This window comes from Onychomys torridus, chromosome 18 (assembly GCF_903995425.1).
Source record: "Onychomys torridus chromosome 18, mOncTor1.1, whole genome shotgun sequence".
Taxonomy (NCBI): domain Eukaryota; kingdom Metazoa; phylum Chordata; class Mammalia; order Rodentia; family Cricetidae; genus Onychomys; species Onychomys torridus.
In genome coordinates, this window is record NC_050460.1 from 59,327,087 (window position 1) to 59,345,420 (window position 18,334).

Consider the following 18,334-nt stretch of genomic DNA (forward strand, 5'->3'; position numbering starts at 1 on the left):
GGCCACTGCCCCAGCTAAGTGCTCAGTAAACCTATGAGAGGGGAGGGGAGGGAAGAGGAAGAGAGGAGGGAGGGAGGGAGGGAGGGAGGGAAGAAGGGAGGGAGGGAGGGAGGGAGGGAAGAAGGGAGGGAGGGAGGGAGGGAGGGAGAGAACAAGGGAGTGGGCATGTTTTACCTTACGATGAGTGCACATACAGCTAAGTGACTGTGTGCCCTAAGTGTGAAGCAGAGTTCCCAGATCAACGTGGGAAGCAGACTATACAAGAGACTGGCTGAGATGGGCCTCAAGGGCACTAAACTCTCATCTTTAAACTGCACAGGCATGAGCCAGGCATGGTAAGGCACACCTGAAATCCCATTCTTAGGAGGAGGAGGAGGCAGGAGCCCCAGGAGTTCCAAGTCATCCTGAGCTAAACAGTGAATTCCAGGCTAGCCTAGGTTACAGGAGCCCTTGTCTCAAAAGAAGAAAGTTTAAAAAGAAGCATAAATATGAAAGAAACTTTTTACCGAGTAAGATGCCCGGGCAAGAGTGAACCGGGTGAGAGTCTGAGGGAAATGCTAAGTACAGGAGCCCCACAGCCTGTTCGAGCCCAGTGTGGGGAGTGCATCCCCTTACATCGTGTGTGGGACACTCTGCAGATGCGAGGCAGCTGGGCAGATGGGTCCACTAAAGACACTCAACACGATGCCAGCTATCACCACAAACACAAAGCACAAAGAGTGGGACCCAGTCGCACTACTGTGGAACGCAGATGGCCTGCCCCTCAGGGATAGTGGAGCCTGAAGATAAACATTCACTGTCACGTGACCCAAGAAGCCCAAGAAGCCTATTCGGAGATTTCCTCTAGAGAAAAGAAAACTTATGATCACACAAAACACCAAACACAAACAACCGTGACAGCAGCTGTAGTCATATCTGTAGTAAACAGGGGACAGCCAAAATACCCACCGGTCACTGGCTGGATACACTGTGCTAAGTCAATACAATGGAATATTATAGAGCCATAAAAGGAAATAAACTTGGTATGCAATAGCTGGTTGGGTCTTTTTTTTTTTCTTTATTAAAAAATTCTCTACTCACTCCACATACCACCCACAGATCCCACCCACTCCCTCCTCCCACCCCCAAGCCACCCCATATCCCCACATCCCCCAAATTGAGGTCTCCCACGGGGAGTCAGCAGAGCCTGGCACACTGAGCCTAGGCAGGTCCAAGCCCTTTCCCACTGCACCAAGGCTGCGCAAGGCGTCACACCACAGGCACTGGATTCCCAGAAGCCTGCCCATGCACCAGGGATGGATCCCGCTCCGCCTGCCCGGGTGCCCCCGAAACAGTTCAAGAGCTGGTTGAATCTTAAAGTTAGAATATTGTAAACCACGAAGAATGGTTTAAATGGAGGGGAGGAGAGGGGCATGGGTCTGGTGGCCGGTGGCCAGTGGCTCTGTGGATCCCGGGAGTCAGGCTCGCTTGCTCCTTCAGCATTAGAACCTTGAACTGGTTCCTGTGGCCCTTCTGTTGTACCTGGCTTTGACACTCCTTTCTGCAGGCAGGAGATCTTGGAGCCTCTCACTAGAGCCCACTCCCCTCCCCTGGTGCCATTCACCCGCAGTCATCCCACAGCCGCAGCGCAGGAAGACTCAATCTTGGTGCATCCCTCCTACTAGGCTCAGGTTGGGTGCTGGACTGTCTGAATGCTCCCTAAGTGTCACTGTGCATTTGAGGCACAGGTTCCCAGCCTATGTGGTCACACAGCACACGGTGAAGTTTCATTTGCAGAGAGGCACAGTCCCTACATCTGTGGGACTTTTCTCCACAGCTCCCCTTCTCTGTTGAAAAGCCTGTGTTCTAGAAGAATCTATCCCCCTCTAGTTTTCCTCATTGTCTTGTTCTCTACAGACCTATGCCATGTTGAGACACTCAGGATAGTCTTCCACAGTGTTCAGGTACACCCCTCATCCAGGTGTATATAGCCAGCAGGTTTTACAACCCTACCCACCAACCTGGGCTGGAACTCCTGGCTACTCAGTGCCTAGTGGAACAGCTTGAAGGATGAGGCATGTGGTGTGTGCACAGAGCCAGATCCAGCATGGCCAAGGCTCCACTCAGAGGAGCAAGTACCACAGCACCCTCAGGCCCTAGCCAGCACCCTGTGGAGCTGTGACTCTCCTGTAAACAAACAGATTAACAAGGGCTTTCAGGACGCAGCTTAAAATACCCACGAGGAAGGAAGTTTCTAGAGGCTTCCGGCTGAAAACATAACCTGTGTGGTATAAAAGCTGACACCATAGCACATAACATACATACTCACACACTCACAAGCTCCAACCTCCCAGCTCCCAGCCAACCCCGCCATGGCCACCTCTACCATGTCTGTCTGCTCTGACGCCTGCACCAACTCCTCCTGGCAGGTGGATGACTGCCCAGAGAGCTGCTGTGAGCCCAGCTGCTGTGCCCCCAGCTGCTGCCAGCCCAGCTGCTGCCAGTCTAGCTGCTGTGCCCCCAGCTGCTGCCAGCCCAGCTGTTGCCAACCTAGCTGCGGTCAGTCCAGCTGCTGTGCCCCAGCCCCCTGTCTGACCCTCATCTGCACCCCAGTGAGCTGTGTGTCCAGCCCCTGCTGCCAATCTGCTTGCAGCAGCTGCTGCACACCCTCATGCTGCCAACAGTCTAGCTGCCAGCCAGCTTGCTGCACCTGCTCCCCCTGCCAGCCATCCTGCTCTATGACCCTTTGCTGCAAGCCCGTCTGCTGCACACCCATCTGCTCTGGATCCTCATGCTGCCAGCAGTCTAGCTGCCAGCCCTCATGCTGTCAATCCTCCTGCTGTGTGCCTGTCTGCTGCAAGCCTGTCTGCTGCACACCCATCTGCTCTGGATCCTCCCCATGCTGCCAGCAGTCTAGCTGCCAGCCCTCATGCTGTCAATCCTCCTGCTGTGTGCCTGTCTGCTGCACACCCATCTGTTCTGGATCCCCATGCTGCCAGCAGTCTAGCTGCCAGCCCTCATGCTGTCAATCCTCCTGCTGTGTGCCTGTCTGCTGTAAGCCTGTCTGCTGCAAGCCCTGCTCCAGCGTGTCCCTGCTCTGCCGCCCTGTGTGCAGACCTGCCTGCTGTGTGCCCACCTCCTCCTGCTGTGCCTCCTCCTGCCAGCCCAGCTGCTGCAAGCCCTGCTCCAGTGTGTCCCTGCTCTGCCGCCCTGCCTGCTCCCGCCAGGCCTGCTGTGGCCTCTCCTCAGGCCAGAAGTCCAGCTGCTGATGGGCCTGTTCCTGGTGCCAGCTGGCTCAGGTCCCTCCCTGTGGCCTCTCTCAGCTCTCTCAGTCTGATTCTGATCTGGAATAGACAGTCCTCCAGGATGGATCCCCAACCTGTCCTTTGTGACTTGATCTATTCTCCTACTTCCCAGGAGGCCTGCTGATCCTCTGGGTCACTGCCCGCCCCCCCCCCCGCGCCCCCGTCCCTCTGCTTTGGGTACCTGCCTCTGACATCAGCTTGTCAGAGCCTGTGGCTTCAATAAACTTTTAACCACCTGGATCTCCTCTCATGCTCTGGAACATGCTCTGGTTCAAGTAAATGTCTGTCTCCTCAGCCAGGAATGTTTTTTAGGGGGACAGTAGCCACCTCCCCTGGGGGTCACCAGTTGTTTGAATGAAAAATGTCCAAACAGGCACATTTGTTTGAAGACTTGGTCTCCGGTGAACGGCTCTGTTTGGGGGGCTGCTTGAGGATATGTTATTGGGGCAGGCTTTGGGAGTTGATGGCTTCACCTACTTTGGGTCCATGCTCTCTGTTTCCTGCTGGTGGTTAGAGATGTGACCTCTGGCATCCTGTTCCTCTCACCTGCTACCATTAATCTCCCACCTTTATGGTCTCTCCCTCTGGAACTCTAAGCCAAAATAAACTCTTTCTTCCATAAGTCATGGTGCTTACTCACAGCAACAAAAGTAACCAATACAAAATGGACAGGCTGAGCACTTGACAGCTCAAACCAGCGTGAACCTGGTGTGTGTGCTGGGACAGGGGATGAGGGGGCTCCATTCCTATACCTCCCCATTCCCACCTCTCCCTCCCTAGCTCCCTCTCAGCCTGCTGTGGCTCCTGATCCCCTGGACATCACTGGGAGGGTTTTGTTTTCTGTCACTGGTCAGTTCCCAAGCTCCACACCATTTCCTGGAAGTCCCCAGGAAGCAGACTCACTCTCTTCCCACTGAGTACCACAGGAGCAGGAAGAGCCCTCCCCTCTTTAGAACAGGTGCATGGACTGGCCTGCAGGTTCACATGGGCAGAGCCTCATGAAAGAAAATATTAAGTGTGCACACATCTGCATGCTTACTTATCATCAGGGCTAAGTTGGCTTTCAGCTCTTTAGCCTGTGTTTGGCTAAGGATGGCTTGGTGAGATGTGTGGATATAAATAGCCCACAGTGGAAAGGACAAGCCTGCTTTTGAGATCACAGACTTATCACTCTGCTTTGCTGACTATAATAAAAACACACATAACATAGGACTTACTGTGCTTACCTTTGTGAGCGTATCTCGGTGGCACTGAGTTAGTTCAATCACATTCTGCCTAGCTAATCTCAGCTGTCGTATGAATTACTGGCTGCTTGCCCTGCAAGACCCCTCCAAACCCCTAGCACCCATATTGTTGTGTCTGCACCAATCGGAGCCTTTGGGAAGCTAAGCAGACACTTTCCTTCTGGCCTGGTTTCTTTTACTCAGTGTGAGGTCCTCCTGGCTTTTTCATGATGGAGCAGGCAGGACCTATTTCTCTCTATAAGCTGAAAATGTTCCCTTGTGCACTTGGACTAGGCTGCTTGTCCTGAGCTGGCTGCGGGGTTGGTGTGGGGAGGCATACTGAATCCCCACCCAGAAGAGCTACTGGGTCAGGGTGCCACATCCTCTCCCTGGTTGGCCCCTCCTTCCTCCTCTTAGTCCCACCCACTCTCCTGCTATTCCCACCCTCTCGAAGGTCCTGTTCCCCTTCACCCCCTTGGCCTTGTCCATCCTTCTCGGTCCCTCCCTCCTCCCTTTGCTTCAGCCCTGTCCCACCTCTGGCCCTGCTCTCCACAGAAGAATGAATACCTATTCTCCCTGCTGGCTGAGGAGAGAGACGCACTGCTGCTCGGCCTGAGGTACTCGCCCACACAGCTGCACTTCTTATTTCTCACCGAGGACTTGGCTGGTGCCTGGCAGACCCGTGTGTCCTTCCGGAGCCCCGGCCTTGTGGACAGCCAGTGGCACACGCTGATCTTGGCTGTGTCCCAAGGATCCTTTTCCCTCACCATGGACTGTGGCCTCCCAATAGACATGTAGGTACCAGGATGTGCATCCCAGTGATTGACCATGCTGTGTGCCATCCGAGCAACCCATTCCAGGGGCTGTTCTGTCACTGCACAGTGGGGAGTGGGTCCTGGGCAAGTCCGCCTCTGCCCCTGCCCTGCCAAATCCTTTACCTGGGACAGGCTATGCAGAATGCCTTAGGTGCTGGCCCCTGAGGCAGGTCCCTGGTAGGGGTTTGTGGAAGGCAGGCTTCCATTATCAAGCCAGGGGTCATGGAGCAGCTACATGCTCTATGAAATGGAGGTGTCCAGTCGGGGGCCAGAAATCACTTACTGTGGCCAAGGAAGATGTGAGACCTTTGGGTAGAGAAAGCATGCCAGCACCAAGGGTGCAGGCTGGGCTCGGGGGCCAGGATGCCTAGCACAGAGTGGAGGTGGGCTATGGGTGGAGGGCTGGCTGCCTGGTACTCCTGGCCAGGAGCTGGGTGCACTGCAGCAGATGGGTAAGGCTGAGGAAGCAGGAGCTATAGGAAAGGCCAATATCATCTCAGACAGAGGCTCCGACCACATGTCCCTCCCTTGGCCTGCTACCTTTCACGGCTTCCTCAGAGAGTTCGACCTTCATAGCAATCACAACCAGCACTTTCCAGAGACTCCTGGGTCTCCAGCAAGGTGCCTCCCTCCCATCTATAGCCACCATTCTGTCCTGCTTCCCGAGTTATGTGGAAGCACACGATGGCCATGTGGGTTAGGGTCCTGATGCAGGGAAAGGTCCTGGAGGTTCACTAGGAGGTGGGAAAAAGGCCTCGTATGTATCCTCCCCATGCATTCCTGCAGGAGCTCTGTCCTGGGGTGCCCCAGCTCAGGTCCGCTGGGGACTATGAATGTGCCTTTACCTGCCAAATGGGTCTGAAACCAAGTCAAGATGAAAGCTAAGTGAGACAGCTCGTGATGAGGAGGCAGAGACCACAGAGGCGGGGCAAAGGCTGCAAGCATGCTCAGATGCAATAGGAAAGGAGATGGAAGTAGAGAGATGTGACCACAGCTGGGGAACCTGGGGCCACTACAGCCAGAGGGGCAAGGTGTCCTCCTTTGCCTCAGAGCAGGTTCTGCTCTGCAGGCCCTGGACCTCTAATTGCTATGGAGCCTGTCACCATAGCTTCCCTGGGATGCTCGCCTGTTTCCCATATGAGACTCATCCCTAGTTTTATAAGCAAATGAGGTGTATGCCCTTCCTCGTCTGTGACACTAGTACTGTCCACTCACGTTTCAGAATGGCTGACGTTCCCTTCCCACCCACCCTATCAGTAAAAGGAGCCCGGTTCTTCATTGGCAGCCGGAAGAGAACCAAAGGCCTATTCACAGTGAGTGTGGAGGGGCTGCCAGCAGTACCCCTTCCCCAGGGCTGTGGGGACAGCCTGTCACATGCTTTAGATGATAGATTGCCATCTGTGCTAAGTGAGAACCAGAAACACAAAGGTGTTGAGGAGTCCACCACAGGGCCCTCACACTCTTCCCTGAGACTCTTGGATCCCTGCTCACAGGTCCTCCTAGTATGGAAGCGTGTCCCCAACGCTCTCATAAACTGATGCTTAAACCCAGTCTTTCCGGTCCTGATGTATCCTTCCATCCATCCATCCATCCATCCATCCATCCATCCATCCATCCATCCACATACCCACCCACCCATGCATCCACTCCTCTATCCATTCGCCCACCCACATCCACCCATCCTTTCATTCACCCACACATCTATCCACTCATTCATGCTCTTATCTACCCACTCATCCACTAATCCACCCACTTAACATCTACTCACACCCCCATCCATCTACCCATCCATTCACAGTGGTGTACTCACTGCTAGGGCGGTATCTGGAGTCAACTCCATAGCTAGGAGCTATAGTTCCCTGTGGTGTCCTCGGCATCTGCAACCATATCTGACACATAGTAATCACTCTGTGGAAATGTACTTGTGTTATGACTGGATGGGCAAATGGAAAAACAGGTAGATAGATGCATGCGTGGATGGATGGGTGATGATGGATAGGTGGATGCATGCATGCATGCATGCATGCATGTATGGGTTGATGCCTGGGTGGCTAGATGTATGTTGGATGGGTGGGCAGATAGGTAGGTGGGTGGGTGAATGGATAGAGAGATGGATAGGTAGGTGGACTGATTGGTTATTAATGAATGGACATGGGTGGGCTGGCAGATGGATGAGTGGTAAGTGGGTAGGTGAATGGATGATAGATAGATAGAAGCTAATAATGAATGGACATGGGTAGCTGGGCAGATGGATGAATGGTAAGAGGGTAGATAGATGGACAATAGAGGGAGAGAGAGATGAATGAGTGAATCAATGGTGGGTGGATAGTGAAGGAAGGAATGGAAGAGTAGCTGGGTCACATGGAAAAGCAATGTGGCCTAGTCACTCTAGTTCTGTGTAGACAGTCCCTTCTTCACTAAGAGCAATTGTCTGCCATCACTCCTGGTGGCTTCCCACTAACCCATTCCCACACTGCAGGCTAGACCCATTGGGCCATATGGGCCAAGGTCCCCAGCAACTGCAGATATCAGTGGAACCTCACTTTCTCCCTCTGCAGGGTCTCATAAGGCAACTGGTTCTGCTGCCAGGCTCAGATGCCACCCCAAGGCTGTGTCCCAGCAGGAACGCCAGGCTGGCTGAGCTGTCCATCCCCCAGGTGCTGAAGAGACTCACAGAGAAGCCTGAGGATAATGAGGTGCTGAAATATCCCTATGGTTAGTAGGCGGGGCTTGCTTCCCACCCCAGCAACATCTGAGAGCATCAGCTCCTTTCTCAGCCTTTTCCAGTGTGTATCTCTCAGTCACAGAAGGGCGGTTGTCACTCAGGGCCATCAGAAAGGCCAGAACCACTAACCTGTCCCTCCCTTGAAGGGCTGTAATTGTATAGACTACAGGCAGACCATGTACCTTTCTTGGTCTCCTGGGCAGATGGTAGATATGGCTCACATCAGAAAGGCTCCCTCCTCTGGATCACTGGCCAGCAATTGCCCATATCTCCCAGCCACTCCCTCCAGTTTATCCCAAAGCCCAGCCCACACCAAGACCTAGCTCTGTTTCCCACCAGACCTCCAACCCATGGCATCTGCTGGATATGCTTTCTCTGGTTCATATCTGCTCCATCCTAATGTTGGATTGCAATGTTGAGCCTCTGATTAAAATCACACCCCCAATGGTACAGAGTCTGAGAGTCCCTCCCCCACTACCCATATACCCCTGCTCTGTGGAAAGAAGATGAGGTGAAGGACAGTCGGCCCCCCAAAGCTTATGATTCTCACATAATAAATAATGGAAGTTCCCATTCAAATATATCGGGCATTTAGGTTTTACTGTGTTGCATCACTGCCCAATGCTGATGGAGCTGTCCCCATAAAGCCAGGAGGCCTGGCATGAGACCAGTGTTGGTACCAATAGTGGTGAGAACAAAACACGACTCAAGAATACTGCCCATAGCTTAGTTCCTGCTGCTGAAAAGAGGCAGGCTCCCAGGGAAGAGTAGAGAAGTGTATGGCCATTGAGGATGTCCGTGGGGTGACAGCAAAGGGACAGAGAGACACGCCTTCCAGGTCGAAGGGTGGGTGCGGTCAGCCAGCCACACAGGAAGCATTATGCCTGGGACTTCAGGGCTTCCCACTCTATCTCCAGTGACCTGTGCTGTCTGGGGCTCCCTTCAGCCACATAGAAGGGTAAAGACAGGACCACTGGGCTTGGACTCTGCACAGAGTTCTTATCTCGGGAGTCCTGATATGCCAGATACTGTTGCCTGATCTTCCCCATAGAAGCCGACATGAAAGTAACCCTGGGATCCCGGCCGCCATGCACCAAGGCACAGGGCGTCCAGTTCTGGTTTGATGCCACCCGAAAGGGACTCTACCTGTGTGCGGACAGCGAGTGGATCTCTGTGTTGACAGGTGAGGCTGGACCCAGAATTTACATCCTTAGCACACAGAGCAGCTGGATGTATCTCCATTAGGACAAGGCTACCATAAAAGGCTTAGAGTCCCATCCATCTGTGAGGGCCACTTCAGAGAGTAGAAAGTTATCACTCCACTAATGACTTCTGGAACAGGTGGCCACCAGAACAGCCCAGGCAAGCCAGGATGTCTTCTTCCCTAGAATAGGCATGCCCATCCCCAGAGCTGTTCTCAGAACTCTAGCAAGTGTGGCAAACCTGTGTGTTCAACCTAGAAATAGGCATATCCTGGGTGTGCCACAATGGCTGGCTTCTCTCCCTGATAGATAGTTAATGGTGGAAAGAGGGTGTAGCACAGACACTCAGACCTCCCTTTTGTCCTGTTTGAGTCTAGGGCCACACAGGGCCCAGAGCACCTAGTAAACAGGAGCAGCCTCCCTTTAATGATCCTTTCCCAAGAGGATAAAATGGGGCTCCATCTCCTTCATAAATTCCAGGGCCCTGGACACAAGCCTAGGAGCCAAGTCATGGCAGGGTCCCAAAAGCCACTCCCAGGAGAACCCCCAGCTCCATTTCTATGCACACTGACTAGGTCCCCATCCTCCCATTCCAAGCCAAGACCAAACTGGACTACGTAGAAGAACATCAGAGTCTGCACACCAACTCAGAGACCCTGGGCATCGAGGTGTTCGACATCCCCGGTGTGGGACTCTTCGCAGCTACAGCCAATCGGAAAGCTAGATCAGCCATCTATAAATGGACAGATGGGAAATTTGTGTCCTACCAGAACATCGCCACACATCAGGCACAGTCGTGGCGACATTTCACCATTGGGAAAAAGGCAAGTCTGTACAGGTGACTTCCCCTTCCTTGTTGATGGGTGCCTCCATGGGGTCCACAGGCTGGAACTCTGCAGGTCAATGCACCTCTCAGGGTTTCAAGCCCTTGCTAAGTGGTGGGGGTGGGGGGATGCTCAAAGTCATAGGCCTTAGGCTGTAGGAGTGTGCCTATAAGGAGTCTGCTCAACTTCTCACAAGGCAGCTTGAAAGTCTGGCTGGTCCTGTGCTAACTCACTACAAATCAAAAGTGCTAAGATTGGCTTGGTTGGTAGAGTACTTGCCTAGCATGCACACATCCTTAGGTTTGGTCCCCAGCACTGCATAAACTGGGTGTGATGCCTCACACTTATAATCCTAGCACTCAGAGAATGGAGGCAGGAGGATCAGAAGTTCAAACACCATCCTCAGCTACATAGAGGGTTTGAGGCCAGCCTGGGCTACATGAGACCCTGTTTCAAAAAAAGCTAACTGTTGGAGTGACCTCCCTGGGCCAGGTATAACACAGATAGCATTGCAAAGTGAGTATCTTACTTCTCACCCTACCATGCTGGCCACACAGGATGCATAAGTGGATGTTAGTAGCAGGTCCCTGGAGGTCAAGGGCCTGAGAGTTGGCCACGGGCAGTTCCTTCCACCTGGGCTGCAGTGAGCAGAGGACCTGTTCAAAGAGAGGGCATTGGTACCACGACAGGAGAAAGGAATGTTTTCTTCCCAATTCCTGCAGCCTGCATGGCAGGACATTGTCCTGGAGACAGCATTGTATGGCTATCTCCAAGGGCTCTGGCCCAGCAGACGGCCCATGCCAGACACTGGGGACAAAACAGGTAAAGCTCGCTATCTCCCGATAGGTATACACTGTGTCCAGGTTCAGAGTGGCAGTGTTACCAGTTGACATCTGAAAATTTTTCATTTTCTTTGTGATTTTTAAAAAAAGATATTTTAGCATTCAAGAAACACTGGAAAACAGAAAAACAAGGGAAGGAAACATTTTGTCCCTAAATGAATGCATACTCTTATTTGCATATGGGCAATGCACACACATCACATGTGAAATGAAAACCACGCTTTCTGTCCCCAGGAAAGCCACATAACCATGCAACATAGAGTGCTGTGCATGTCCCATTACCCACACTTTGGTGTTTACTGAGTCTGTCCCCGTACCCTTCCCTGTGGATGTGGGAGAGACGCTGAGGTTCAGAATCCTGTAGATGGGCTCCTGGTCTGGTGCCAACCAAAGATAATGTTTCTCTTCCAGATCTTCCTGGCCGTGGCTAACTTTGGGCCAAATGAAAGGGGTCAAGAGTTCTCAGTCATCTACAAGTGGAGCCCCAGAAAGCTGAAGTTCACCCTTTACCAGAGGATCGCCACCCACAGTGCCCGTGACTGGGAGGCCTTTAAGGTGGATGGAGAGCACTTCCTGGTGGTAGCCAACCACCGAGAAGGTAGGACACATGTGGCCTCTGACCTGGAAGGAACTCATTCCATAGTCTGTGTACAAGAATGAATTTTCATCTCATTAAAAAAATATTAAGTTGGGGCTGGGAAATGGCTCTGTGAGTAAGTGCTTATCTTACAGACACAAGAGCCTGGGTTTGACACTCAGAACTTGAGACAAATAGCTGAACATGCCTTTGTAATGCCAGCACTAGAGCAGAGGGTCCCAGGGACTCACTACAGCCAGTATAGCCTGATAGGTGATTCCCAGGCCACTGAGAGGCATTCTCTGAAAAAGACAAGGTGTACAGTGTCTCTGAGGAATAACACTAGAGACTGGCTTCTAGCCTCCACATAGATGTGACACACATACATATGCAACACACACACACACACACACACACACACACACACACACACACACACACACGTGTACCCACACACAAACACTAAATCATGAGTGGCCCATTTCCTGCAACTTACCCCTGCAATGCGTGGTTAGAGGTAGTCCACATAAACTCCATCACAACTGGGGTTCACCTAGGTTAGGAGAGCAGGAAAGCCATGTGGTTCCTGCCCACCAGAGAAACCACTGAGCCCCACTGTGGACTGTATCCAGCAACTTCCCTCCTAATTTTGAGGAGGAGTCAACACAGCTAGCAGATGGCATACTGACCATAAGCCAAGGCAGCAGAAGCAGCATTAATGTCGATGGGTGTGTGGCCAGCGAGGGAGCCAGTTCGGAAGCTGCCCCTGCCGCTGCTTCCCTAAGAGCAAGCTCAGCATTCTGTCCGAGAAGACATCAGGAGGGTTGGGAAACCCGGTGTCTGAGCGAGGCTCTTGCCGTGATGGTAGCTGGTCTCCTCAAGCCTTAAACTCCAAGGATGGACTGTCTCAGGAGCAGCTGCAGGGCTGCTGAGTCATCTCTCCAGAGATTTCATAGCTCAGTATCCACCCAAGTGTGACGCGTACCACACAGCCTGGGGGTGAAGTACCAGCCATTGCACTTAGGGTCTAGGGGTGCCCAAGACCCCCAACAACAGAGTACCCCACAGGGTGAGTGCTCCATCAGGCACTGGAGAGGAAGACCATGGGGAAGACCTTCAAGGAAGGGCCATGGGAGAGGAGCCCCAGGGGTCTCCTCTAGGGAACACCATGAAGGGAAGGATCATAGGGGAGGACCTCCAGAGAACACCACAGGAGAGGCATCCAAGGAGTATCATTGGGGAGGGCCTCCAGGGAGCACCACAAGGGGGCATTTCTGGAGAGCATCATGAGGAGAAATGCCTGGGGAGCACTCATTATTCATGGAAGACTTCCAGGGACACCATGGGGGAGAAGTTTCAGACAAAGAGAGAGTAATGTGAGAAAGTCTGACCTATTAGGGCAGGAAAGAGCCAAGGCAGGAAGTGAGCAGGGCTTAGATGGTGGAAGGCCAGTGCAGGCCTGTGGGCCATCTGGACCCACAGGCTTTTTCTTCTGGGAACAGCAGGCATGCAGAATCGAGGCATGTTACCCAGAGGCTGGGTGACAGAGGTTGCCTGAGGCATGGGGCAAGGGAGGGCCTTGGGTATCCAGGGAATATGCGTAGTAGCCGTCTGTGCCCTGGCCAAGCTGTGCCCTGCAAGAAGCTGTGAAACCTAGGGAACAGGCCCCCTCCCCCAGCACTGACCTTGGTTCCAGGGGACAACCACAACATCGACAGCGTGGTCTACAGGTGGAACCCCAGCAGCCAGCTCTTTGAAGCCAACCAGTCTATTGCCACGTCGGGTGCCTACGATTGGGAGTTCTTCACCGTGGGACCCTACTCCTTCCTCGTGGTGGCCAACACCTTCAATGGCACCTCCACCCAGGTGCACTCCCACCTGTACATCTGGCTTGTCGGCACCTTCCAGCTCTTCCAGTCATTTCTGGTAAGAAGCCCGAGTTCTCTAGCGCAAGACGCCATAAACACCCGACCTGCGTGGCATATGCCTGCTGGGAGGGGTGACCAAGGGCCAAGGATCCGTGAAAGACAGCCTAGTGTGGCCCTGACCCCAGTGCCCAAGTGCCTGTCCCTTCTGTATGCTACATCTTCCTGGGTGGTCTGGGCCCTCAACTGCTTCCATAGCCCCCAGTGTTCCTGAAGAAAGCCTGGATGTGGGTTGAATCTGGGTTGTTGAGGAGGATAACCAGGGTGCCCACAGCAACCCTCTCCAGGGGCCACAACTCCCCCACTCTGATCAGTGTCTGTGGGTCTCCAGGTCTCTGGTGTAGCAAAGCAACTTGGCTCTGACCGGGGTTGAGGGGATCGGGTGGAGACAGACATAGTATCTATCCCCTTTTGACTTTGAAGCCCCTTGGTTGGTCCCACCACCCCTGGTGGCAAAAATCTCTGAGTATTTAGTTTTGTGGCACAGACAGTTTTAGGTCACAGTCTGTTCGTGTGAGCAGCACTGAATCACAACAGCTTTGCCAAGAACAGGAGAAGCTCCCAGCTTCCAGCCTTAGTGGGGGGCAGAGGCACAGCCAGAGGCCAGCAGCCACTCTGCATTTAGCACAGGATCAAAGCAAAACCCTGAACCCAGGGGGAGCTGGGCTGTGTGCTGTAGAGCAGAGGGAGGGGCATGGCTGGAACAGAGCAGCCGAGGGCGCAGAGGCAGATGCATCCAGGACATCCCAGGGGAAGACGCACATAGGGCAGACTGGCTCAGCCCTGCCCAAGCTGCAGGCCGCCCTTACAAGCAGCTTTCCCCCACATCTTTCTGACTCCTCAGAACTCACGGAAGTCCACTTTCATGTTTTGCCAATAGTCTCTCTTCTTTTGCTTAAATCCTTTCAGCCCTGGAGATGCTTTAAGACGTTTACCATTTGCATTTTGCAATGTCACGAACATGAGCTTTGAAGCTAACCAAACTGCGTATTCTGAATGTACCTGCAAGCTGCGGGGACACACCCGCCTCTGCAGGGCATGCCTTTCTGGAAGGGTCTGTGGCACAGGGACTCAAACCAAGCAGGCTCCCATCCATAGGGCAGGCACTCCCAGGGTACCATGGGTAAATGCAGAGGTTCAAAGGGAGGCTTCAGGCATTAGGGATTTTACAGCCCAGGGGTGGGGGCCAGTTAGAATAGTGGGGTAAGAGATGCTTTAGGGGAGCATTCCTTATAGCCACACCCTCTGGTCTCTCAAGCCTCTCATCAGAAATTCCAGATTTCTCTTAGAGCAGAGACACGGTCTCCCATGACTGGGCCCTTGGTCCATTGGTCATTGCTTTGACAGACTACATGAGGTGATTTATAAACAAAGGAAGTTTATTTAGTTCACTAGTCTGGAGGTGGGGCGTTCAAGAACATGGGCATGCCTCTGCCCAGCTTTTGGCAAGAGCAAAGTGCTGCCTCCACACAGGGCAGAAAGCAGAGGGGTGAGCGGGTGCAGTTGGCAGAGATGAAGCGGGAGGGCTACCACACTGCATACCAGCATGCTCTCAGGGCCACTAACCTATCCTCAAGAGCAAGGACACTCACTTCGCCCATGACCCAGACAGGCTAGGTCTCATCTTCCCAGCTACATAGGGTTCCAAGCCTCCATGAGAGTTTATGGGGACATTCAAGCCATAGCAGCCATGAGACAATGGCTTCCTAGTAGAGCAGGCGTGGCCTAGCAGGGGATGCTGATAGACACCCAAGAGACTGAGTGACATGTGATGCTCGTGGGAGTTGAAGCAGACACCAGGAGAGGGTACATGGCTGGGTCTCAGGTTCCTGGGGCTAGAGGAGGGCAGAGGTTAAGCAGGGAAGAAACCTTGGGTCCAGGACTAGTGAACAGTGAAGTCAGAGCTGTCCAGGGAGCCACCAGAGCAGAGATGGGGTGTGACATGAGGCCTGTGCTGATGAGAAGCAAGAACAGCAAGGCCCACCGAGTCATGGAAGACAGAAAAGACAAACCACCTCCCATCTTCTCCTGCCTGGGCCTCAGGAAGGGCAGGAGGGGTTGGGGATTTAGCTCAGTGGTAGAGCGCTTGCCTAGCAAGTGCAAGGCCCTGGGTTCAGTCCTCAGCTCTGGCAAAAGGGGGGGGCAGGAGAGAACCCACACACACACAAACATGCTTGTGCATGCACGTTCACATGCATGCATGCTGACACAAGCTCATGTGAACACTGTTGAGGCCCCCTGTGCCCATATGGTTTCTTCTACACATTTTCCTTCTCATGAAGCTGCACATCACTACCCCACCACCGCACCCTGCTACACCCAGGAGCTTGCACCCATTGATACTGTCATTTTGTACCAAAGACAAGGGGGAGACCCTCCCTATCACCAATTGTTCACACTGGGCCACAGAACTCAAACAAAGGACAGTGTCAGCCAAGTCCTTAGCATCTCCAGTCCTTTGCCCCAGATCACCAATCCCAAAAGGCAGCAAGGCCAGGACCCTAGTTTTCCATTTGCTTGCCTGGAGGGTTCTAGAGCAGGTCTTGCAATCAAAGTGTGTTCTGGGAGCTAGATTAGGGTTTGTCCCAGGAGTAGAGAGCTTGCAGGGCCTGGGTTCAATCCCCAGCCATGCAAAACAAAAACAAAAACAAACCAACACCACACTGCCACCAAGCAGGAGGGAAGCACACGGGCCAGGCACACAAGCCTCAGAGCTGACATGCCGTGCAGGTGGGATTTTGCTTCTGAGTTTGCGAAAGGCGTTGGTCTAGCAGCCTCCATGCTCTATAGTTTGGGAACTGTCCGTAAGGGATATGAGACCAGGACAAGGACAACAGCTGCTATCTGGTTGGCAGGAGCAGATAATGACTTCATCAGACATGATGTCAATATGACGCAATGTGAATTCTGAAGGTTAGTTAGGACCATTGCTCCCAGATACTTGCGTGTGCACGTGAATGTATTTGTGCATGAACACATGCCCCATCATGGGCACCCCTGAGGCCTGGCCACAAGTGTGCCTCCCAGCCTTGGTTTCCTTGTCTGTGAAGTAAGTATGGTGTCAGAGTACCCTCCGAGGTAAGCAGTACCTGGACGGCCTTCAGGAGATGCTGCTCTGGGCTACATAAACACCTCAAGATGCCTGTGGCTTCTGCATTCACTGAGACAGAAACTGGCTGTGGCCTTTGCAGGTTGGAAAGGCACCAGGTTTGGAGTTTACCTCTGTGGTCAGGCAAGAACACAGGGGTGGGGGTGGGACACTAGGAATTGGCCAGGCAATGTGCTGTGGTCAGGGATCTCAGGAGTCCATCTTCCTGAAGCCTTGGGTGCCCGCCTGAGCTGACTCCCCACAGTAAGGGGTCAGTACCCCCACGACCACTGATTGACTGTCCTCCCCAAGCAGCTAGGGAAGCTCTGGCCATGCATTGACCTTTCCTCCTCTCCTGGTACTCCTGGACCACAGAAGCATCCTCATTCTTTCCCCATCAAAGCCAGGCCCAGAGTCTCTTTTGTCCAGCAACTAATCCACCGATGGCTGAGTGCCTAGCTTCCCTAATGGGAGTTGTGGGATGCCAGGTGCTCCTGGCAGCAGCTCCTGGAAGTGCCATTTTCCTGCCAAGGTACTCCAGTGGCACACACCCAATGCCTGGACAGCAGGCGGCTTTCTGGGGGAATTCCCCTGGGAGAGACGATAGGCCTCCCATCCCAAAGGATATCTGGGTCGTCTGAGCTCTTGTGTTAGGCGGGCTTTGGTGAAATGGTCTGATGGTGGGGTTCTTCATTCCATGACGTTCTGGGAATACAGGAGCAACCTAAGCCACAGCCTATGATGTAGCCTGCAGCTGCCCTCTCACCTCTGAGTGGGAGGGGCTTGCAGAGGGGGCAGTGTGGGCTTCTGGCAGTCAGGCCTGGGAATCTAGCCAGCCAGTGACTGGTCAGCTGCAAGCCAGCCACCTCGCCAGCTAAGGGCTCAGAGCTTGAGTCAAGAAGGGTCCTTGCAGGTCTCTACCAGTCCAGTCTGTGCCTGACATTACCCAGGAACAAGGTGAATTTCAGATTTTAAAAAATGAATAGTATTTTTTATAGGACTATGTCCCAACTATTGTGTGGGATACATGGAGAATGGAGTATCATTCCTCAAGTACCTGAATTTAGGTGTGGGGTGGTACACCCACATCTGCTGAGTCAGCACCTTGGTCCTGACTGGGCTCAGAGAGGATAGGGGCTCGAGCTGCCTCTGAGCCCCAAATGTCAGGGCACACAGCAGGCCTTGTGTCTCTCATGCCCTAGGGACACAGCAGGTTCTCCAAGAGGTGACTGAAGACCCTGTCCCAGCACCTGCCCAGCGGGATGAGCCTCACATATCCCATGATGCCATGCTCACTTCTCACCTTCCTAGTTCCTATGGGTTTCAGGGCTTCTGACTGTTACCTTCGTCATGCTCAAAAACTTTCTCTATCTCCCCCAGCCCCTCCTTCCTTCTTCTCCCTGTTCCCCACATGCTCTGTGGGTGTCCTGCCATTTTGCCACCCCAAGATTTTTCCCTGCCTTCTCACCCACTGACCCCCTCACCTCCCCTACACATCTGCCTCTCTCTTGGACTCCCAAAGTCCTAGGCAGCCCCTTACAGGTCCTAATGGGAGGTTCCACTCCTGCTCGGGGCTCCTGAGGGGCAAGGAGGACAGGTGCTCACTGAGGCTTAGCACCTGGCCTGGCCCCAGCAGGAAGTTGGCACCTCCTGACACCAGCAGGAAGTTACACACTCCCAGGAGAGCTTGCTCTGGGCCTCCAGCCACCCTGGGCAGCATAGAACGGCCACTACCAGGGTTTCCTGTGCAAATTCCCTCAGGCCCGGTCAGTACAGGTGAGCAGAGAGCAAGCTGCTCAAAGCTGAAAGAAAGTCCTGGGGATCTGAGG

The 18,334-nt window shown here is 53.4% G+C and overlaps 2 protein-coding genes across 9 annotated transcripts in view; both read left to right on the forward strand.

The window, feature by feature from the left end:
- Nucleotides 1-18,334, forward strand: part of Tspear (thrombospondin type laminin G domain and EAR repeats) — a 101,217-nt gene that overhangs the window by 75,615 nt on the left and 7,268 nt on the right. Inside the window, exons 4-10 of the mRNA XM_036167173.1 lie at nucleotides 5,063-5,301; nucleotides 6,545-6,635; nucleotides 7,881-8,037; nucleotides 9,099-9,230; nucleotides 9,847-10,073; nucleotides 11,327-11,513; nucleotides 13,189-13,418. Of these exons, the coding sequence (XP_036023066.1) occupies nucleotides 5,063-5,301; nucleotides 6,545-6,635; nucleotides 7,881-8,037; nucleotides 9,099-9,230; nucleotides 9,847-10,073; nucleotides 11,327-11,513; nucleotides 13,189-13,418 (1,263 nt within the window). The remainder of the gene's footprint in view (nucleotides 1-5,062; nucleotides 5,302-6,544; nucleotides 6,636-7,880; nucleotides 8,038-9,098; nucleotides 9,231-9,846; nucleotides 10,074-11,326; nucleotides 11,514-13,188; nucleotides 13,419-18,334) is intronic.
- LOC118569528 (keratin-associated protein 10-2-like) lies at nucleotides 2,352-3,248 on the forward strand. 8 transcript variants are annotated; one of them, XM_036167394.1, is made up of 3 exons: nucleotides 2,352-2,502; nucleotides 2,563-2,887; nucleotides 3,023-3,248. In XM_036167394.1, exons 1-3 carry the CDS (start codon nucleotides 2,352-2,354, stop codon nucleotides 3,246-3,248), a joined length of 702 nt encoding a protein of 233 aa, XP_036023287.1. The 8 variants fall into 8 exon arrangements, with proteins under 8 accessions (XP_036023287.1, XP_036023286.1, XP_036023288.1 ...); XM_036167393.1 differs by having other exon boundaries at nucleotides 2,352-2,472; nucleotides 2,563-2,930; nucleotides 2,982-3,248; XM_036167395.1 differs by having other exon boundaries at nucleotides 2,352-2,472; nucleotides 2,563-2,930; nucleotides 3,054-3,248.